Source organism: Sphaerodactylus townsendi, linkage group LG03, assembly GCF_021028975.2.
Source record: "Sphaerodactylus townsendi isolate TG3544 linkage group LG03, MPM_Stown_v2.3, whole genome shotgun sequence".
NCBI classification, from domain to species: domain Eukaryota; kingdom Metazoa; phylum Chordata; class Lepidosauria; order Squamata; family Sphaerodactylidae; genus Sphaerodactylus; species Sphaerodactylus townsendi.
In genome coordinates, this window is record NC_059427.1 from 108,724,535 (window position 1) to 108,747,447 (window position 22,913).

General features: G+C 42.3%; 1 protein-coding gene across 10 annotated transcripts in view; it reads left to right on the forward strand.

Moving 5' to 3' along the window:
• Positions 1-22,913, forward strand: part of EVI5L (ecotropic viral integration site 5 like) — a 53,561-nt gene that overhangs the window by 22,398 nt on the left and 8,250 nt on the right. For 9 of the 10 annotated variants that reach the window (XM_048492067.1, XM_048492066.1, XM_048492061.1 and 6 more), the window contains 8 exons: positions 1,275-1,372; positions 3,839-3,899; positions 4,969-5,022; positions 6,046-6,078; positions 19,723-19,863; positions 21,653-21,781; positions 22,337-22,477; positions 22,659-22,817. In XM_048492067.1, the coding sequence (XP_048348024.1) occupies positions 1,275-1,372; positions 3,839-3,899; positions 4,969-5,022; positions 6,046-6,078; positions 19,723-19,863; positions 21,653-21,781; positions 22,337-22,477; positions 22,659-22,817 (816 nt within the window). The remainder of the gene's footprint in view (positions 1-1,274; positions 1,373-3,838; positions 3,900-4,968; positions 5,023-6,045; positions 6,079-19,722; positions 19,864-21,652; positions 21,782-22,336; positions 22,478-22,658; positions 22,818-22,913) is intronic. The other variant, XM_048492068.1, reaches the window with a different exon arrangement.

Genomic DNA, 22,913 nt, shown 5'->3' on the forward strand with positions numbered 1-22,913 from the left:
GTTGTTGTTGTACTGCATGGGACTCATAACCCCAGGAATCAATTTTCCTGAGGGTAAGAGATAAGGGGAGATATCTTCGGCCATCAGCATCTTCCATTGGCAGATACATGGATCCAACCCGCTGAGAAGAACATTCTGGAAGCCTTATCAGCTTTTCACTGTAGTTATTTCCACACCTTTGTTCTGCCTCATACAGTAGGTCCCAAAGCAAAGTGAAAAAATAAAGCCTCAGAAGTGGCTTTGAAACTCAGGGGCAGTTGGAGCCCCCTGTTTTCCCAGGTAGGAAGAGGCAGGGCAGCACTGGGGTGGTTATTGCGAGTGATTTTAGGAGTTAGCCAATAGTGAGGGGTGTGGGTTGACTTAGCTAGGGTAACTGCTTGTCACTCCTAGTGAACAGAAATTTGAAAGACTGAGTTGAGCTTCTAGCCTTCAGGGACACAGAAATAATATATGCAAAAATACTCAAGGGTTAAAAAGCCAGCAAAAACAATTACTGCATGATCTTCGTGTGTCTTAAAATTTTCCATAACAGATCCCAGTTTTTCCCCCATGGGTGATTGGAGAGTATAGTCTCATTCTCACCCAATGGTAGAAGTATTAGTTTAATTCACAAAAAATGACTCTGTGAGACATTGGAATTTCCCAACTACTTTAGTGCAGTGGCGTAGCCCAGGGCCCAGGGCACACCCCTCGCTCCACCCCTGTTTCAATGAAATTTCTTCATGATAACTTTTTCATATGAGCCTGATCAGACTGATACTTCAGTGTATAAACCTAATATTTTTGTCATTTTGAGATGAAGGAACATCATTCAGTGTGGACTGTGTGTAGATTGAACTGGGAGAAGAGATGTGTGTAGTAGCAATGACTTAAGGAAGAAGATCGTTAGATTGAGGAGGAGCCTGTTCTGACGTTCTGTTGTCTTGCTTCCTTTATGTGCAGTCCTCTAGATGGGAACGGTTAATGCTGAAAAAAGCATTTGACAAGCAATAATGAATGCAGTGCTTTGCTCACCCCTTTTCTTGCAGAGGATGCTTGATGATAATGGTGTAGACTGTGTAAATAGCTAGGAGGTGGACCCAGATCTTGGTTATCAGTGGGTGCAAGTCTAAAGAAAAGTTGCTTGCCCTTGTGCTTTCCTTTCCTTTTCAGTTCGTTGTCTAAGAGTGAGAATGATTGAGGGAAAGAGTAGGGCAAGACATCAGAACAAGGTTTTGCTGGAAAGGGAGTGTGACCTAGATTCATCCTGAATTAAGCATTGCCTTTTTTCACAGTATTTCCAGAAAGTGATTCCTCATCAGTTTGACAGCTGTCCTGATAAGCTGATCTTAAAGGCCTACCAGGTCAAGTACAACCCTAAAAAAATGAAAAGGTAGGTTTTTAAGCTTTCCTTCTCTCATGGGGTAATGCTGCAAACTCCTGAGCTAGGCAGGACAGATGGGATAAATCAGCTAACTACTTGTCTTCCTTCAGAGGTTGGGTTGGATAGGTAGATTCACTAAGCTGCTTCCAAGGGACTTCTCTTGTCAGAAGGATGTCTGTAACTGGTGGCCGTAGGGGCTGCAATCTTCTTACCAGATAGTTTGAGGCAACATCTGTGCCATGACTGAAACCTGGGATTCCAGGCATAGATACAGAGTCAGCAGCATCCACAAGCTGTGAATCTTAGATGCTAAGTGAGGCTGCATCTATACAGCAATGATTTTCCATGTTCTTTCTGTTAATCAGTAAAACACCCACACAATAATTTGTCTTGACTTTCCCAGGTTCTGTTCCCCAGCCCACCATTTGGAGGGCTTCTTCAGATTTTTGTTTTAATCAGTAATGGGCATACTGCTGTAACATTAAGATGCTGTAGTAAAATGTAAATTAACAATTAGAATTAAGACTGTTCCTTTCCTGCCAAGTCACAAGGCTGCCTGAATCTTCTACATGGTCATTATATTATGCACCCTCCATTAACTTTTAATCCTTCTGGGCATAATTAAATCATAATTATGCATAACTAAATCAGAGCCTAAGAAAATCATGTATGTGGCCTATCAGTAAAACCATTACTTTGCTTAAGCAATATCAATTGTACAACCTATATAGGTGATAGGAGAAAAGCATAGCTATCAGTCTTCCAAAGAGAGAGAGAGATAATTGAATCTGATTTGTAAGTCAATTTGCCACACATCTGAACATAGTATCCAAATGGCTAATGTCCCAGATTGTTACTGGTAATAAATACTTAGAAATATTTGTTTCAGATGAGACTGCTTTCTTGACTCCTGTGAAACCTGTGTGCAGCTAGTGTTGCTGATATATTTGATCATCATACTTGAAATTTTGGAAAGTGGCCCAAAATCATTTGAGTAAAATTAGGTTATACTCAAGATTATATTAAACATTCCTGGCCAAAGTGGGACAGTGAGAAAAACGATTGCCCTTGGGTGTGTACAAGGATATTGCTGGATCTATTACTGTTCATCAAAGCACCTGATAAATTAGTTCAAAGTCCTCTGTGTAGTTTAAAAGTAAAAAAAAAAGAATGTTCTGTGAAAATTCTGTGACCAGAGGATACTGGTGACAACTGGGAGGAAATATTTTTGTTCAGTTGCTAGAGCACAGGTGTCAAACTCTCGGCCTTCCAGATGTTATGGACTACGGTTCCCATCATCCCCTGCCAGCATCATAACATCTGGAGGGCTGCAAGTTTGACACCTATGTTCTAGAGCAGTGGTTCTCAACCTGTGGGTCACGACCCCTTTGGGGGTCGAATGACCCTTTCACAGGGGTTGCCTAAGACTCTCTGCATCAGTGTTCTCCATCTGTAAAATTGATAAATTGCCTATTTTAGGGTTCGGGGTCACCACAACATGAGGAACTGTATTAAAGGGTCATGGCATTAGGAAGGTTGAGAACCACTGTGCTAGAGGCTTGCTTAGAGTCAGCAGGGTTGGTTATGAGTGCCTATCTTCTTTACATTACATTACATTACATTACTTTACATTACATTACATCAGAAGCAGATGACAAATAGTCATAGACATTAGGTGGGTGTGCTAGGGAATATATTTTATTGTGAGTGTCCTTTTTATAAGTTTATTGCCGTGAGTTGTACGATTAAGTTCAGTGCCCAAATTCGTCCAAGCCATCTGAGAGCCATGTAAATTAGTTCTGGATCTTGTTTATTTATCTTTTACTTTCTACTTTTCTCATAACTTCTGGTCTGAGAGGAGCGACTCAGAGTTTGGGACTTGTCTCATTTGTTACTGTTTAGGTCTAGTACAGAGTGTGATCTATGTAACAAAAGCCTCAGAAAGTTTGGATAGGTCTTGCACACACCTGGGGAGGAAGAAAAACAAAGGTGTTCCCTGCATCCCATAAGTTAAACCAATTGCCAGAAACAAGGCTTTATCATACCAGATAGCATGGGGAGGTTAAAAGGTTACAGTGAGGTGTGATGTGCTCAGAGAAAGTTGTTTCAGCAACCTCAGTTGGCACATCTGTTTAAATCCAACATATCTGAAAAGCTAGGGCAGAATTGGGGGGTCCAGTTTATGGAGTGAAAGAGCCATGCTGTCGTGAGAAGCTAAGGTTCATTGTCTGAATCACTCCATTTCTCTCAGCCACACTCCAGTACCCTCAACTGTGGGGGAAGTGATGTGAAATATTGGAAGAGTTCAATTTACATTACCATATTCCCTTACATTAAACTATAATCTTTTTGTGTAATAGGAGCAGATCTGGGCAGGATCTAGCACCATAATGCCCTGTTTGATCCCTAGGGTTATGTCCAAACTTGGGATTTCTATAGGGAGAGGTAGGATCATCTGCTTTTCTTCTGTTACAGACTAGAGAAGGAGTACACTGCAATCAAAAACAGAGAGATGGAAGAGCAGATTGAAATCAAGGTAAACCCTCCATGTTCTCTCATTCCTGTACTCTGTGGCCGATTATGCAGGAAACATTTACCTAGGGACTCTTCTCTAGGCAGTGGGCTCTTCTCATGTTTCTGTTTGCACATGAGGACGCAGCCCAGTGCTTGCCATGCAGTTGCTTCCTGAAGTCTCAACCCTCTCCTTTTGCTGCTTCTCTTAACTCCACTGATCAACAGCCTTAAAGGCACAAATCTCACTGATTTTCTGTTCCCCTTGCACACACTCTCCCACTCACTGTCTCTCTGTCTCGCTACTGCTGCAAGAGCAAGACTTGTTTTTAAAATAGAAGCTTGTCTGAAGGAAAGTTTTTAAAATGCCCTCCTGATCATCAGGGAAGGCAGAAGCAGAGCAGACGAGGTGGGGTGGAGCCAGAAAGATACCTTGGTTGATATCTATGCATCAATACAAGCATTTAGAGAAACAGGAAGGAGTTGGCAACAGGGAAGAGGACGAGGGGGAAGCATGCAAAGCAGAGTATGGGAGTCGAGGGGGGGGGGTCTTGGCATGCTGGCTGTGGAGGAAGGAGATCTTCTTTTCTCAAGATAGTGTATCAGTTTGTTGCCTATGTACTTTGGAGGCAAAGTCTTGAAAGTCTGTCATCTGAAGGTTAATTTGTGTTGGCAGTATTCACACCATGCAGAAGACCGTTTTGCATCATCTCTGCCTATAAATCTTTATGTGTTAGTGCTTCTTATTTTTTTTGGATAGTTCGCTGTTCTGAAAATGCTGCAGTGTCCTCTGTCATTCATACACACCCATGCACACAAACCTACACACAGAGTTCAGGCAAAAAAAAATGTGATCATTTATCTTGAGTGTTTTATGGAATGGAATCTATTTTGGAAACATAAGGAATTTCCAGTGGCTGAACTGTAGTTCGAGCCCAGAAGGGGAGGAGGGAGGTACTACTCCTACCATCCCAGTTATTCAAGCTGCCAGTTGCTCTTGCTCATTGCTCAGGATTTCAGCATCACCTTCCATGCTGGATCTTAAAAGCTCATGCTTGCAATTAGGACCCTGCTAATTTTGATCTTGCTTACAGAGGCTTCGTACTGAGAACCGCCTTTTGAAACAACGAATTGAAACCCTGGAAAAGGTGAGGAGTGTTCCCAGCCGCATGAGGATCCACTTCCTCCGCTTCCAGACTACTTTGGCTACCAAAAAATGAGGCCTTACACAGCCATCTGTCCCAGTTAACAGTAAACACTACTCAGAATGCCAGTCATTAGCTTTCACTGTATGGTCCTCATGGGGATTGCTGTAGGAAGTTTCTAGAGCTCCAGTGAATAAGAATACCTTCTCAAGGATAGCTCTCCTCAATCCTGTGACCTTGTTTCTTCCCTCATCCTGGACGCTCTGTAAAGGGAAAAATATAAGGCTGCGTTTTTGCAGTAAACAAGTAAGTTTTGCAGATATTGCAGTAAACAAGTAAGTTACATTAGCCAAGTGGCTTGAATAGTAGTAGTTGATGCTTTCTGGACAATTTGAGCTAGCCTGCTCGGTGGCTAACTTGGTTGTGCAGCAGTGGAATTGTATACCTGTTTTTCAGTCATGATGTACTGTATACCTCAAATGACCTTGATGTTTAAATTTAATATTAAACATTTTTCAAGAAAATACAAGCTACCATTGACCTTCTTTTGATATAGGGCACCTTATGATAATCTATACAATCTTGGAGGCTTGCCAAGAGACACTGCATCAGGGTGGCCTGCAGCATCCTAATATTTGGCTGTTTGCATGTTCGGCACCTACCCTAGATCTTTAAACAACAGAAATGCAACCTCTGAAATGTCAAGATGGTTTTCATTGCCTAAATGGGTGATGTACAATCAAATAAAACTGCTTTGTAGCGATTGCAGAATTGGGCAAAGATAATACAATAGATATTCCAGGTGAATCCCTGTCTGTTTATATGCCCTTATAACAAGTATGCCTGTAAATAGAGTGCTGCTGATCTGGAACTACTCTGGAACGGAAGCTTTCTTCTTGGGCTCTGTGGGGATCTTTTCTGTCCTGTGCTTCTAGCTATAGCAAGACAGCTTGTGTGACCTTGCTGTTGTGTCTTTTTCTTTTCCCTTCCTTCCTTGTCTGGATTCTCCTTCTGTGCCTCCTGTAGGAGAGTGCTGCCTTGGCAGATAGATTGATCCAGGTATGGTACACCCTTTTTATTTCCAGCTCTTCTGTCTTGGTATTCTATTTCCTTTCTTCCCAGAAAAATCACGTGCCATGTTGCCCTTCTACAGATCTTGGGTTTACTTGGCATATCCATCCAGAAGGGAAAACATTAACCCACATGGGTTCTTGAGCTGTTTTTAATTTTACCGGTGGTCTTAAGAGCCTATACAATCTAAACAATACAGTTTAAGTGTATGATATGTGATAGGGTTGATGCTACAATCCTATTTAGGCAGTCAAGGATTTAGCTTATGGCTTTCCACATCATTTTGAACATCACAGCAGCCCAATTAGGCTGGGCTCGTCAGAGGTTGGGAGCTAAGCAGGGTCAGGATGGCCAGTACTTAGATGGGATATCACTGGGGTTGCTATGCGGAGGACGGCAGTGGCAAACCACTCTGCCCCTCTCTAGCCTTGAATGTCCCATGGTTGGGCGTCGCCATGAGTCCTTGAGACTTAGTGGCACCTTCATTATTAACACCATTGAGAATTTCTGGCTTCTGGCTAGTAATATTTAATCAAACCAAGAACTTTCTGGGCAGTTATGAAGCTAGTTACATTTTGGTTGTTGTATCTGATCTTATAATATAGTCCTTAGTGATTTCAATCTGTGACTATCCAGATCTAGTTCTATGGGAAAGGGTTGGGGAGGAAGAAACATGGAACTGTGATATCTTTTTCAAATGAGCTTCTCTTTAATCCAATATGAACTGTGACTAATTTCCTGAGAGCACTTCCGCACAGAAAATCTTATGCTGGCACAGCTTTGGAAGAAAGAAAGGTTGATTAAACCTGGAAGATTTCTAAAGCTTTCAAAATGAATTTGACAGTAGTGAGATGGGAATGCAGATCTTGGAAAGTCCCTCCCTAGTACCTGCAAGCATCTTTTGAGGGGACAGTTTTGGGTTAAATTAGTTAAATGATGCCTTCCAAGTTTTGTGGGGAAATAAGATGGGATAATGATTGCTTTCTTCAAGAAGCATTTCTGAAAAGTACTGCAAATCTCCTCATGCTTTGCTGTGATGAAACTGTAATTTGTACCAGTCTGTTTAAGAATACAGAGTAGGTTATGTTGAGCAGTAAGAGCAGCATATCTGTGAATCCACTTTAACTTGATTCTCAAAGTACAACATTCTTGTTTGTATGTTGCCTAAGGTACCTGCAGTGAGATTATTCATATGTCATTCTGGACTATCATGGCCCTTTCTCCTGCACCAAAATGTTGAAATATGAGCTTGGTTTTGATTCAATAGCCAATATGCAGATATTACATGAAGAAGCTAAAATTGCCAGAAGTGCTAACAGCTTCTATTCTAATGGAAAAAGTGACCTAAATATTTTGAGCAGAAATCTTCAACAAGGCTAGAAATTGTCTCTGTTATTATTCTCATTCAGCTAACTCATGTGTATGAAAAGAATGTGGTAGTTGGATTCTTTCCTGTTGAACTCTAATGCAGTTGGTGGAGTAATAAATGTTTTTAAAATACCTTTTGGCTCTGTTCTTTTGGCCATGTTCCCTGCAGGGGTTGCACAGAACATTTATTTTACTGTACAAACAGGTTAACTTGTTCAACAGCTAATGTCAAACATTTCTTGCAAAAGAAGCAGGAGGTTCTAAGGTAAGTCAGGAAAAGGTCCAATGGACCAATTAGGAATCAAGTGCTTTTCATTGGAAAAAGTAAAGTATCTAACAACGCAAAGCCTTTGATCTTCTGGTCATGTGAAGACTGTTGACTAAAGTTGTCCACTGAGTAAAAACATGAATAGGATTGGGTGGGAAAGAACTGTAAGGTTTCAGAGGAATACAACTACCAGTAAATGTAAAACTAAGAACTTCCTAAAGTGCCAGGAATATAAAACATTTAGTGCATCTGTTTTCCACAACGCAAAACAGACAGCAGTGAACATTCCTAGTTGTATTAATCACCCCGATTTTCAGTACCAAGAATTATTGTAGTCTCTCACAGATCACTTTCAGTTAAATTCATGGGTTTCTTAATTACCTTGGTATTTTTACATTTCAATGCAATTTAATTCTACCCATAAAACAATTGACAAATTTTATCCCTGTTGCAAAAACATTCACTGCTAAGTTGAGGACTGTTTCCTGTGAGCTTTGTTTGGTGCAAATAAAATGGGAGATGGGGAGGAAGAGGCTTCAGGTTGCCAGTACTAGTTTAGGAAATCCCTGCAGACTGGGGTGAGGGTGCTTGGCGAGGTTTGAGAGATTTATCAAAATATCCTCCTCTTCAAGTTTACATTTTTTTGCACCTATTTGTTGGCAGCTCTCTTGACTCCTGTTCTAGCAGCTGGGGGTATTTTAAAATGTGCTTTATCCCATGTTGTGTCAGCTAGGTAACTCTGATTAGCTGCTTGATGTTATTGCTGCTAGAAAACCAGTCTGAAGGAAAAACAACACTGAAGCGCTGAAGTTGGGATGGGGAAAAAACTGCTTTATTTCTGTTGCCTGTGTGTGCAGGTAAACCTCTCAAAGGAACCCTCAAATTGCTGGAAGTTGAATGGTGGACACTGATTTATACATACATACGCCTTTATTGGCATAGTCAGAAAGAAATACATAAATCAGGAGCAAATACATGAATACATGATAGATAAAAAGGGCCCACGGGGAGCACAACAAGTACGTTCTACTGAGAACACTCAACTATCTCCACAATGAAATTGGCGATCTCTTCACAAAGACCAGGGTCCGAGTTGTTTAACAATAGAGATAACCTAGTCAGATCAGGCAGCCCAGATTGGAAGAAAAAATGTAAGTTGGTATATTTAAATCTGATGTTATCAAATCTGGTGCAGTGCAAAAATTGGTGAGTCAGGGTTTCAACCACATTAAGTTTGCAACACATTAAGTTTCAACCACATTAAGTTTGCAGATTTTCCTAAATTGCTGGACCTACCCTTTAATAGGGCAGAGGGCATAACGTTAAATCGCATAATGGTAAGGACTCTCCTTGCATGTGGGTTCGTTAAAGTATGGAGGTAGTAGGCCATACGTCTCTGCTCAAATGGAATTAAGAGTTGTGTTGGAGAGCAGGTTCGTTTGGCTGCTAGATGTAAATTTGCAAATTCTAGATCTAAAAGCCAATCTCTGAACCTATTGTACCCTTCTGAATAGGACATTAGGTAGAGTGATTCAATAGGCAGGCCGATGGAAATAATATTTTTCTCGATTAGAGAAAACCAGGGGTTAGCCTGTGTGTCCTGTAGTGTCAATGAGATGAGGGAGCGTTCGTATGGCAGGTAGTGAAGGCGGAGCGACACTGATTTATGTTTCAGCTCAACTAGCATGTTCAAATAGGGGACCCACAAGGATCTGCAAGGGGCATTTCTCCTCCCTCACTATTTTTTCTTTCCCTTCCCTTAAAATCCCCATAACCTACCTTCTTTTCCTGTTTACTTCCTTCCCAATCATCAGCCAATGTACCTTTATCTGCTTCTCTCTTCAGCTTTCCCTTCTTCTCCCCAGCAGTCTTCCCACGAAAACTATGGTCCTGTTGTGTGGTGGAAAACCCACAAGGGCTTGTCAGGGGGGACACCTCACTTTCCCATGTATCCCCTTACTCACTTTATAGCCTTTTCCCTTCCTCCTGGACACATCAATAGCCTCACTTTTTCCTTTCTACCCACCAACCTACCTTTTATCTGCCCATTTTTAGCTACCAGTATATTGATATTTATTTATAGCCCACCTTTCTGCACAGTGGGAATCCAAAGCAGCTTATACATTCTTCTTGACTCGATTTTATGCTTACAACAACCTTGTGAAGTAGGGTAGAGTGAGAACGTGTTACTGGCCCACAGTCACCCAGTGAGCTTCCGTGGCAGAGTCTTCCAGATCCTAGTATGAGACTCTGAACCACTACAGCACATTGGCTTCTGGCTGCTATTGAACAGTAAGTGATATGGTATCAAATTGGGTGATAGTTGCTATCGTGTGTAGCCCCAATGAGTTCTCCCTCAAAGACTAAAACAGCCGTAGAAATGACTCTGCTCCCTCCCTTTGCCTTTTAATGACTGAAACCAAGGCTTAAAGATAGATAGGCAATACTGTTGTGGTTGCCTAGCCACAGCCATATTGGCCACTGACTTTCTTAAAGCTACAAGGCACTCCTCCTGTTTTGGAGGGTTAACCTCCAATGCATTTTTTCAAATTTTTCTGCAAACCTGGGGCTTTTTTAAAGTTATTGAAAGAACTGTCTCGTCTGTTCATGACTCCAGTCTCCAGATTTAAGTATCCTCAAGCCTGGCCATGTTGAGAATTTGATACATTGATTTTGCATCAAAAATATTTGTGGGAAAACATTTGGTTCACCCCTAATATTTCATTATTCCAATTGCATTCTTTTTCAAGAGAGGTAGGAGGAATATGGTACTCAGGCCTGTATAGGCAGAATACAGTTAAATGGAGGTTACATTCCAAACTGCCATCTCCAATACAATAAATTAGTCTCCCTTACCATTTCCCTGTTCTAGGATAGTGTTTCCTTTATCTTTGCTGTTCAAATGTTTGTGATCTGCCATGCATAATTTTCTACGGTTGATGTTACATTAATTGAAATCAATGTATGTACAGTTTTGGCTAAGCTATATTACCAAGTAGGTATCTGATGGCACTTTCTATCACCATCAAGATAGTTATTAGTTTTTGTAAATTTGTGTGTATGCTGTATATTTCTATATTAAAACCAAAATTTGCAATAATTTTAATGGAGTTTATATGTTTAGGAAGTATACATAAGTAGGCTCTGCCTGGTGAGTGAGAGTGTTTCCAGGGGCTGGAGCCGCTACACATATGTTTTGTATATGTGCAAATGCCACACTCATAAACCATCAACTGTGTGCTCCCAGGCTCAGCATATTTGTATCTGCTCCCCTCCCTCTCCCCAATATAAGTTGATTTCAATATGTGTTATGTCACCTGTAGAAAGCTACTTACTAATATGTTATCTGAGAACTGCTGGATAAAACCTGTGGGTCATACAGTCCAACAACCTGTTTCATAAGGTGTCTAACCAGTTATACTGGAGGGCCAACAGACAGCATAGAGGCCAGAAGTTCCTGCCAGCATCAATATACCGAAGCTTCTTCCTCTGAATATAGATCTTTAATCATCATGGCTAGTGTCGTTGATAACATATCTTCCATGATTCTCAGTAATCCCTTTTTAAAGCTGTCCTTGGTTATATCCACTGGCAGAGCAATCCCTGGAAAGTTTGTTTCCTCATTGAATAACAAACCATTTCCTTTTGCCTGTCCTAAATGGATTGTTTACCAACTTCATTGAGTGTCCCTCAAATGCTTGTGTGATGGAGTGCACAGAAAAATAAAGATTTTAAAAGTGCAAGTCAGTCAGTGGACCAAGGTGCTATAACCACAGAATGGGGAGAAACTTTCTAGGAATGGGAATACACCCTGATTGGGAAAGCTGATCTGTGCTCTGATTGGTGGAGCAACCAGCTGACTCAGAGAGGGTGGAGGTACATCTCTGAGAAGAAAATTTTTGTAAGCTTTTAGATTTAGATTCCTACGAGATAACTGAGGGAATTTCATTCAGGGAATGAATCTGACTTGAAATGTACTGAGTTCAGTGTGAGCTGAAAGCAGAAAATACACACAGGAGAACTGGGAGTTTTATTTAGTGGTCAAAGCTGAACGTGGAATAGTAGTGAGACTTTCCACAAGTGCCCATAATTAAAAGAGAAGGGAATATATCTTCTGGATGTAGAAGAAGAATTCCTAAGCCAGTTAGTATGAGAATTATACACTGATGAATTCTCAATCTGGCATATTAGTGTTCTGCTAAAGTTACCTCAGGAAGAAAGTTTATATGAAGTGGGTAGCTAACAGTGTCAAGACTGTATGTGTACTGTGTGAAAGGATACCAACCTGTTAGAACCCAAAGTCATTATGAATCCATTAGCCAGTAACATCTAACTGAACCATCTTAAAATAAAGAATCTCTCATAACATCTAAGCTACTGAAGAAATTTATAAAGCTTGAATTAAGTGCCAGAACTGATATTTGTATGTAGTTATCTCTTGCTTAATTTCCAACCATTTGAAATATCTCCCTGATTCCATCTAGTTTGTTCAAAACAATTTACTTCTGTTTGTTGAAGTTCTCCGGTGCCTTGAAAAGGGGGATTTGCCATTAGGGAAAAACAGTAGTCCCTTTACTTTTCTGGAGTTCCTAGGGCTGAGCAGATAAGCTTTAAACACCTTGTACACTATTATCAAAACAGCTCAATCATTGAAAAGGCAGAAAAACATGCCCAGCATAGTTAGGAGGCTACCTGAGCCTACCACAAATAGTAAGGAGGATGAAGGAGCCTGCCATAGCTTGTATTATGGGAGAGGGAGAAAAAGTTACCTGGTCATTTTGAAGGAAAATGCATACTGCACCAAAAAGAAGTGTATACTTTTCAGTAGTGTTCTGTATTTTCTTAGGAATTACTTCCCTTGGGGATATGCATGAATGGCGTAAATTGCTGCAAAATGAAACTGCAGACCATGACATTTTCCAGAATTAAATAAATAGAATTGTGTTTGTCCTGGTCCTGTCATATCCATATGTAATGTCTGAAAGGGTTGTATGTGTTCGGGTCTGATACCTTTCTTGTAACCTCTCAAGACTTGTGTGGATCAGGCCTGCTTCTGTTGTATTCTGCTGACATAGGATGCATGGTAACGTTGCTTCCGGAGTGTGGATATCAAGCATGGAATGGATTTTGCCCCTCTGGGGGTCGTAGTGTATATGTGAATTTTAATATTATGGTAGTGGGAAGAAATCATCAGAGTACGACAATTCTGGTCCTCTACAATTGGAAAACTTCAACTATTTTCACCACTACATTCAGAACAAATGGGGGGAAATTAAACTCACCCTTTAAACCATGTATCAATCAAGGTGTGACTGAAAAGTAAAAACTGAGTTCTAAGTGTTGCAACATTGTTCCAATGATGAGGTTAGCCTGACAGGAAAATGTGTTTCAGAAGTAGCAGCAGATGGCATTTATTGGCATTGTTTATTGGGTAGTGGGTAAACTGGCCTAGGTTAAGGAACCAGGCAGTGGCTGTGAAAGATGCTGCCCAATTTGGCAGGCAGTGCAGAAAAATGAGTTATCCCAGTGTTCTTCCATAAAGTCAAGTAGATCTTTACTAAGAAGGTCCTTCGCACACACTCTCCTCATCTCTTCCTTTGTGCCATGAGACAGTGGGTCACCTTTCTAGGAGAGGAAATATGAAAAGAAATTACACAGCATTTCCCACTGCAGAAAAAGTTTGTGAGTGCTGCTGGTGGGTCTAAACAATCACCAAGTGGCTGGTTATTGTAGGATGGGTAAGTTTAAGAGCAAAACAGCTTCCCTATCCTTGGAGGACAGATAGGAAATAAGTGATGAAGGAAAGCAGTTCTTTTCAGAACCTGGTGGCTATCAGCCATACTTGGGACAGCTGCAGAAATGAGTGGTGCTTTTGAGGAAATCTCACTGTGCCCATTCATTCCATCCTTTTCAGTGGCCATGTTTACTGCTGCTTTTTTAAAAATGGCTACGTTACATTTTGCTTCTGTAACATGGCAGTGCCTGCTATGATTTAGATATTGTTCATTTGCTGAAACACAGGAAGCTAGGGCGCACAAGGGATGCGCATTTCTCAATGTTGTTACTCTAGCCCTCTGCATCCCACTCCCACCAAAAGCTTGGAGGAGGCTCCAGATGCCTAATGGAATCTTTCCTTCATGACCACTACACCCACTTCTTCTCTAAAACGGGGTTGAAAAATGCAACTGGCAACTGGATTCTAGTACAAAGGATGCCAACTGCCATGATTCCACCATGGGCCTTTTACTAAAGATTGTCTCTTCCCCTCCCCTCCCCTCCCCTCCCCACCCCAAACCAACCAGATGTCACATGAAAGCCAGTCACATACCCTGTCTGTGACTGGTTATTCTGCCATTTGGATTGTTCCCATTCAGTTTACTACTCTGCCACTGTGACTGTGGGCAAATCATTGTGGAAGTCTGGATACCAGATCCTTTGTGTAAAAATATGGCTGATGGCAAGCTTTGCCCTACAGTCTATTTGTGATGACAGATAATGACATTATTGCATCTCTTGTAGACAGAAAGCATGTAAATATCCCAGATCCCAAATTCTAGGGAACAGGATGTTCTTCCTACTAAATTACCAATTTCCTTACGGTCCTGGGTTCAAAGAACTTGGTTTCTTTCTTCCCCTGTCTCCTTGTAAGGCACCTACTTTCATTTTTCTAAGAATTATTCTTTTTTGACATATTAAACCTTGATCCCGTAAATCTGGGAACTCAACAAAACTTTTTTTAGGTGGCTTTGAAGGCAAAAGCCTGGAGATGCGACAGAGAGCAGAATGATATAAAAGCGCAAAAAGAAACCACAGGGAAGCCAATCACAATAACCTGTAGGACCTTGTGAAAGGGGTAACTCATTTGAAAATACTACCTATGCTCAGCTGTTGTTCCCATGGAAAGTACTGTTAGTTGAGAAGAAGGATTCTAGCTTAGGGTAGTACTAGCTGGGATGCTTGGAGGTTTACAGATCATGCATTGAATAGGCCATGACCAAAGGCCATGGTGTAGTGGTTAAGAGCAGTGGATTCTAATCTGGAGAACTGGATTTGTTTCCTCACTCCTACATATGAAACCTGATGGGTGACCTTGGGGTAATCACAGTTCTCTCAGAACTCTCTTAGCCCCACCTACCTCACAAAAAGAATATTAGAAGAGTTGTGACTTAGACCATTATAAGGTGTCTCTAAGCCCCTTATAAACTCCTTCCCTTCCTTTCTCCACAACAGGTACCTTGTGAGATAGGTGGGGCTGAGAGAGTTCGGAGAGAACTATGACTAGCCCACAGTCATCCAGCAGGCTTAGAACATAAGAACAAGCCAGCTGGATCAGACCAGAGTCCATCTAGTCCAGCTCTCTGCTACTCGCAGTGGCCCACCAGGTGCCTTTGGGAGTTCACATGTAGGATGTGAAAGCAATGGCCTTCTGCGGCTGTTGCTCCCGAGCACCTGGACTGTTAAGGCATTTGCAATCTCAGATCAAAGAGGATCAAGATTGGTAGCCATAAATTGACTTCTCCTCCATAAATCTGTCCAAGCCCCTTTTAAAGCTATCCAGGTTAGTGGCCATCACCACCTCCTGTGGCAGCATATTCCAAACACCAATCACGCGTTGCGTGAAGAAGTGTTTCCTTTTATTAGTTCTAATTCTTCCCCCCAGCATTTTCAATGAATGCCCCCTGGTTCTAGTATTGTGAGAAAGAGAGAAAAATTTCTCTCTGTCAACATTTTCTACCCCATGCATAATTTTATAGACTTCAATCATATCCCCCCTCAGACGTCTCCTCTCCAAACTAAAGAGTCCCAAACGCTGCAGCCTTTCCTCATAAGGAAGGTGCTCCAGTCCCTCAATCATCCTCGTTGCCCTTCTCTGCACTTTTTCTATCTCTTCAATATCCTTTTTGAGATGTGGTGACCAGAACTGAACACAGTACTCCAAGTGTGGTCGCACCACGGCTTTATATAAGGGCATGACAATCTTTGCAGTTTTATTATCAATTCCTTTCCTGATTATCCCCAGCATAGAGTTCGCCTTTTTCACAGCTGCCATACATTGAGTTGACATTCCCATGGAACTATCAATTAAGACGCCCAAATCCCTTTCCTGGTCTGTGACTGATAGCACTGACCCCTGTAGCGTGTATGTGAAGTTTGGATTTTTTGCCCTATGAGCATCACTTTACATTTTGCTACATTGAACTGCATTTGCCATTTCTAAGCCCACTCACCTAATTTATCAAGGTCCGCTTGGAGCTCTTCGCAATCCTTTGTGGTTCTCACCACCCTACATAATTTGGTATCATCTGCAAACTTGGCCACCACGCTACCCACCCCTACTTCCAGGTCATTTATGAATAGGTTAAAGAGCACTGGTCCCAATACAGATCCTTGGGGGACACCACTCCCCACATCTCTCCATTGTGAGAATTTCCCATTTACACCCACTCTTTGCTTCCTGTTTCTCAACCAGTTTTTAATCCATAGGAGGACTTCCCCTCTTATTCCTTCATTGCTGGTTTTCTCAATAGTCTCTGGTGAGGAACTTTGTCAAAAGCCTTTTGGAAATCCAAGTAGACAATGTCCACTGGTTCCCCTTATCCACATGCCTGTTTACATCCTCAAAGAACTCTAGTAAGTTTACAGTAAGACAGGATTTGCCTCTGCAAAAGCCATGCTGACTCCTTCTCAGCAGGTTTTGCTTTTTTGTACATGTTTTATAAATTTATCTGTAATGACGGTTTCTACTAATGTACAGGGAACAGATGTCAAACTGACTAGCCTGTAATTTCCTGGGTGCCCCTAGATCCTTTCTTAAAGATTGGTGTGACATTGGCCATCTTCCAGTCTTCAGGGATGGAGCCTGATTTCAGGGATAAGTTGCATATTAAAGTGAGAACATCAGCAATTTCATGCTTGAGCTCTTTAAGAACTCTTGGGTGAATGCAATCTGGGCCAGGGGATTTGGTAGCATTTAGTTTATCAATGGCTGCCAGAACTTCTTCCTTGTCTACCACTATCTTCGCTAGTTCCTCGGATTCGCCTCCTAAGAAGCTTGGTTCAGGTGCAGGAATTTTCCTCGCCTCCTCTTGGGTGAAGACAGATGCAAAGAATTCATTCAGCTTTTCTGCAATCTCCCTGTCATCTTTTAGCACACCCTTTGTTCCTTTGTCATCTAACGGGCCTACCGCTTCCCTTGCTGGCTTCCTGCTTTTGATGTACTTGAAGAACTGTTTGTTGCTGGTTTTGATGTTCACAGCCATGCGTTCCTCATAATCCTTTTGCCTCCCCCCTTACAGCTAACTTGCTTCTCTTTCTGCCACCATTTTGTGTTCTCTCTCTGGTATTCTTCATCAGTTCAGTTGGACTTCCATTTTCTAAAAGACATCTTTTCTTTCCTAATAATTTCCTCAACCTCCCTTGTTAACCATGGTGGCTTTCTTTTGGACTGGGCACTGCCTTTCCTAACCTGTGGAACACATTCCAGCTGAGCTTTTAAGGCTGTGTTTTTAAATAACCTCCAAGCACCTTGGACATTTCTGACTCTCTTGATTTTCCCTTTCAGCTTCCTGCGCACTATCCCCCTCATCTTTAAGAAATTTCCCTTTCTGAAGGCAAATGTAACTACATTAGTAGTTGTCACTTGTTTGCATGCAGAGATACTGAATCTGACAGCATTGTGGTCGCTGTTCCCTATTGGCTCAACAACACTGACTTCCCGCACCAGGTTCTGGGTCCCACATAGAATTAGATCTAGGATCACCTCTACAACCATCTGCTCTAAGCCACAGTCATTTAGCATATCCAGGAATGTTCTCTCCTTACTATGACCTGAACATGCATTTTTCCAGTTTATATGGGGATAGTTAAAATCGCACATTACCACAACATTTTTGCTTTTGTTGGCCTCTCTAATTTCTTTTTCCATCTCAGAATCCTCTTGTGCGCTTTGGTCAGGGGGACGATAATATATTCCTAATGTTAAACTATGTTTCACCCCTGGTATTGATATCCACAGTGCTTCTGTAGAGGAATCAGCTCCCCCTGCATTGTCTATTTTATGTGACACTATGCTCTCTTTAATGTAGAGGGCCACCCCACCCCCAAAACGCCCTGTCCTATCCTTCCTGTAGAGCCTGTAACCTGGGATAACAGCATCCCACTGGTTCTCCTCATTCCACCATGTCTCTGTGATGCCCACTATATCAATGTCCTCCTTCAAAACTCTGTACTCTAGCTCCCCCATTTTAGGTCGAATGCTTCTACTATTAGCATAGAGACACCTGTATACCCTGTCTCTGTCCTTAACCTGGGATTTATGTGCTTTACCCTCAAGTCTTTTGTAGACACTATCCCTTGTCACATGCACATTGCTATGTTCCTCACTTGTATGTGGTTGATTTAAAAAAACCTCCTTCTCTGTCTGCATCCCCATGGACTCTGTATTCCGAACCGAAGTCACCTCAGCTCCTGTCGGCTTTCCCCCAGGAATCAGTTTAAAAGCTGTTCTGCCACCTTTTTAATGTTGAGCGCCAGCAGCCTGGTTCCTCTTTGGTTAAGATGAAGCCCGTCCCTTTTGTACAGGCCTGCCTTATCCCAAAAGGTTCCCCAGTTCCTGACAAATCTGAAACCCTCTGCCTTGCACCACCTTCTCATCCACGCATTGAGACCCTGTATCTCCGCTTGCCTAGCTCGCCCTGCGCGTGGAACGGGTAGCATTTCTGAGAATGCCACCTTGGGGGTCCTGGATTTTAACCTTTTTCCTAGCAGCCTAAATTTAGCTTCCAGAACCTCCCGGCTACATTTCCCAATGTCATTGGTACCAATGTGGACCACAACTGCTGACTCCACCCCAGCACTGTCTAACAGCCTATCTAGACGTAGCGTGACATCCGCAACCTTCGCACCAGGCAGGCAAGTCACCATGCGGTCATCACGCCTGTCACAAACCCAACTCTCTATATTCCTGATGATCGAATCACCCACTACAAGGAGCCCCCCACCTCCCCGAGGGGTATCCTCAGTGCGAGAGGATAGCTGATCACCAGTTAAGGAAGGGATCCCATCTAAGGGAGCATCTTCCCCCACCTCAGACTGGCACCCTCTGTCACCCAGACTCTCATTCTCCATGACATCTGAAGAGATGTCACCTTGGGAGTGGGACCCGGCTTCAGGTGCAGGAGTGGGGAAACAAATCCAGTTCTTCATATTAGAGTTCACCAATCATATGAAGGAGTAGGGAATCCAATCCAGTTCTCTTGGTAGAGTCCACCACTCTTCACTACTACAGCACACTGGCTCTGTTATGTCTGCTGTGGAGAATGGAGGGAAAGAGTTTGTAACCTGCTTTGAGACTCCTTATGGTTGAGAAAAGCAAGGTATAAATCCAAACACCACTTCTTTTCTTATTTTCTTCTTCCTGCTATGGATTTTGCCAATCAAAAATGACACTGTAATTTCTTGGAGGATTAATTACAGTGTGGGTTGTGCCTGCTAGTTCTGATCACTGAAACTGGAAAAAAGTTAAACTTTCTTTGCCCTATCCCTATTGGATTCCCATGCGGCTAAATTCAGATGGCAAATTCTCAATCTCTTCTCACCTTGAAGGACTGTGGAGTTGGACAAATCATATGGTTTTCTTTCATGTGTTTGGGTTGTTTCAAGGGAGGATTTAGCAGGGGAACTCTGAAATGAATGATCCCCTCCCCCGTGGTGGGCCTTCTTATCTGTTCAGGATTTTGCCACAGATAGGTCTGAATGTTTAAATCGCACAGGTGGTAAAGCATACATGCCCAGTCCTCTACAAATGTCTGGCACTAGGGCAATGTTTTTAGAAGACTGGCTGACAATCAAAGATGTCTAAAGCTGGTACATTCAGCTTACCACGATCGAACAAATTCTTCCTCTGACATAGTCTCTCCTCATCTATGTGTCATAGAGATGTTTCATATGGACGTGCTTGACTTGGGATACTTGTTTCTAATCTCATTTCTGTTCAGGGTCAAGTCACCCGGGCACAAGAGGCCGAAGAGAATTATATCATCAAGCGAGAGCTAGCAGTAGTGAAGCAGCAGTGCTGCTCAGCCACAGAGAACTTGCAGAAGGCTCAGAGCACCATCCGGCAGCTGCAAGACCAGCAGGTGAAAGGGACGGAAACTGATAAAACACTAAAGAGGAGAGGGAAATTAAAGAGTCACAGGTTAACTAGTTTGGTTTAAGTTGATCATTTTTTTCTGAGACGAGTCCCACCAGTATTGCACTTCTGTCCTTTTCCCCACTTCTCTTTTTAAATTTCACATTTGTCTTTCTAACGTAGCATGGAGAAGAGTGTGTTCCAGTGAGTTATAAAAATACAAGTGATGTAGAAAAATGAAATTATCAGTGCAACTATTGTTCTTCCATCAATCTGTTTAATCCACTTTTAAAGCTGCATGTGCTCATGGCAATCACTGCTTCTCTGGCAGTGAATTCCAAAGTTCAATTACTTGTTAAGTAAAGAAGTACATACTTTTGCCAGGCCTAAAAATATTTACCAACATTCAGAGACGTAGCTGGGCCAGAGTGCCCTCCCTCCTCCAACACTTACCTTAGTTCAGCCTGGAAAAGCTTGGTGCTCGCAAGGTCTCCTGGGAAGTGTAGTTCCCACCAAGCCATTTTCAGCCTCAAGGGAATAGGCTGCTTCTCCAGCCTGCACTGTTTCAATAAGGTGAGTGTGGGGCGGGCGGAGGTGCCAGGGGGCGGGGGCGAGTCCCCCCAGGCATGCACCCAGTGCAACGCGACCACCTCGATCCCCTCGTAGCTCCGCCTCTGCCAAGGTTAAGTGCCCTGAAGTTCTAGTATTAAGAGAAAGGTAGAAAAAGCTCTGTCAATCCACCACCCCTTGCAAAATTTTATAAATCTCTTTAATGTCATCCCTTTAGCTATTCTTTTTCTAGACTGAAAAGGCCCAAACACTCAAGTCTTTCCTAAAAGGTGAAGTGCTTCAGCGCCCCTGATCATCTTGGTTTCCCTCCTTTGTACTTTCCGGCTCTGCAGTACTCATTTTGAGATAAAGTAACCAGAACTACATACAGTATTCCAAATGAGGCCACATCATAGCTTTATACAAGGGCATTACAGTATTGGCCATTTTATTTTTATTCCTAATAATTCCTAGCGTGGAGTTTGCCTTTTTCATTGCTGCCAGCCCTGAGTGGTCACTTTAATTGAACTCTCCACTATAACCCCAAGATCTCAGGCTCCACCAACATATATTTAAAATTAGGATTTGTTCTTCCATTATGTGTCACCTTAAACTTACCTATATTGACCTTCATTTGCCACATTGTTACCCACTCATCCAGTTTACAGAGCTCTTCATAATCCACCTTGGTTTTCACCATTCTGAATAATTCAGGATCATCTGCAAGCTTGGCTACTGTGTGGTTCACTTGTAGTTCCAAATTATGAACAAATTAAATACCACAGGTCTCATGACCAATCCTTATGGGACCCCACTGCTCACTTCCCTTCACTGGGAGAACTGTCAGTTTATCCCTCCACTCTATTTAACCAGTTTTTAATCCATAAAAGGATTGAAGGGATGTATTGAGATATATGGATAGAAGTTTGATAGGGGAGGCAAATCCATAGAAGACTTGGGAGGTAAGGATGGGAAGTTTCCACTGGATTGAAGAGTAGACAGGCTCTATGTTTAATAAAGGATGTCACGGGGTCAGAATGACTAGAGAGTTGAATGATTTTGATGGCAAGCCACAAAAGGAAGTCCAGGCAGAGTAGAAAAATGGTGGATTGTGTGCAAAGCCGAAAGAAACAATTTAATGGTCGGACGGAGGGTATTCCACAGCAGAAAGATCAAAGCAGTGTTATTTCAAGATTTATGGCCTGGTGAAGTGCTTGGGAATTGTGAACTTACCTCATGCCTTGCAGGGAAATCCCCGCTTCTCTGAGGAATTTGTGAGTCATCTGGAAACAGAGTTGGAGCAGTCACGCCTACGAGAGTCTGAGACACTGAGCGCCCTTAAGGAGATGCAGGACAAAGTGCTGGACATGGAAAAGGTATATCTGCTAAAAGGACCAGCATAAGAACTCAATAGCATTGGAAAGAAGCCAAGAGCAGCTTGGGTTGCCAGGAAGAGAATTGGCTCAAGACGAAAACTCTGGATTCTCTAGTCTAATAGAAACCTCTCCATGCTGCTAATGTAAATGAAGATTATAAAACAATACAAAGAGAAGAGAGAGTTTCAAGATTCCTTTTCCGGTTACTTTTCCATGAGTTTTTTTCCTCTGAATGGTCCCCATTCCAAGATTATATCAGTACTTACTCATCTCGTGAAAAACTATTAAAGGCAGCCATTTTGAGGGACATGAATAAATATTGATTTTATAATTTCAAGTTACATTTCAAGACTTACCATGAGCAGACAGCAGCAGAATATCGCCTTGTAGAGATTTTTTTCCACATCAAATGATTGGATACTTTTCACTCTTGAGTTTCTCTAGCTTGTGGCTTCTTTTAAAATGTTCCTTTCACTCTTTGCAATATTCAGAACTCTGAGCACAGGAGTGGGCCAAAATGTTTCAAGCATATTTCCAATTCTCTCCCTTTTGCAGAAGAACAGCTTGCTGCCAGATGAAAACAACGTGGCTCGTTTACAGGAAGAACTGAAGGCTATGAATGTGCGGGAGTCTGAGGCTATGAAGTCTCTCAGGGAGTTGCAGCAGCAAGTGAAGGAGCTGAATGACAACTGGCAGGTATGTTTTGTGGTAATAATTGTCCTTGTAGCAGTATCATAGGACACTGTTAGTTAATTCATCAGCTGGTCCTGTAAACCGTGTAGCAATAAACCTAATATTAATATCAGGCAAGCTAATGGCACTATATGGAGACAGTGTGTGGACTTGGAATGCTCGCCTTCTGCCTTCCCTGCTCTAGGCCCACCTGAGCCGGACTGGGGGGCGATGGAAGGACTCTCCCCGCAAGAACACTATGAATGACCTCCAAGATGAGTTGATGAGCCTCCGTCTGCGTGAAACTCAGGCCCAGGCTGAGGTCCGAGAACTGCGTCAGAGGGTGGTGGAGCTTGAAACCCAGGTGAGTGTCAAGCCTGCTTTTAATGAGCTAAACTTCTTAAATTCATCTACTCTTGCAGGGGGAAAATAATTTTGAAACTCGCTTCATGCAAGGTGA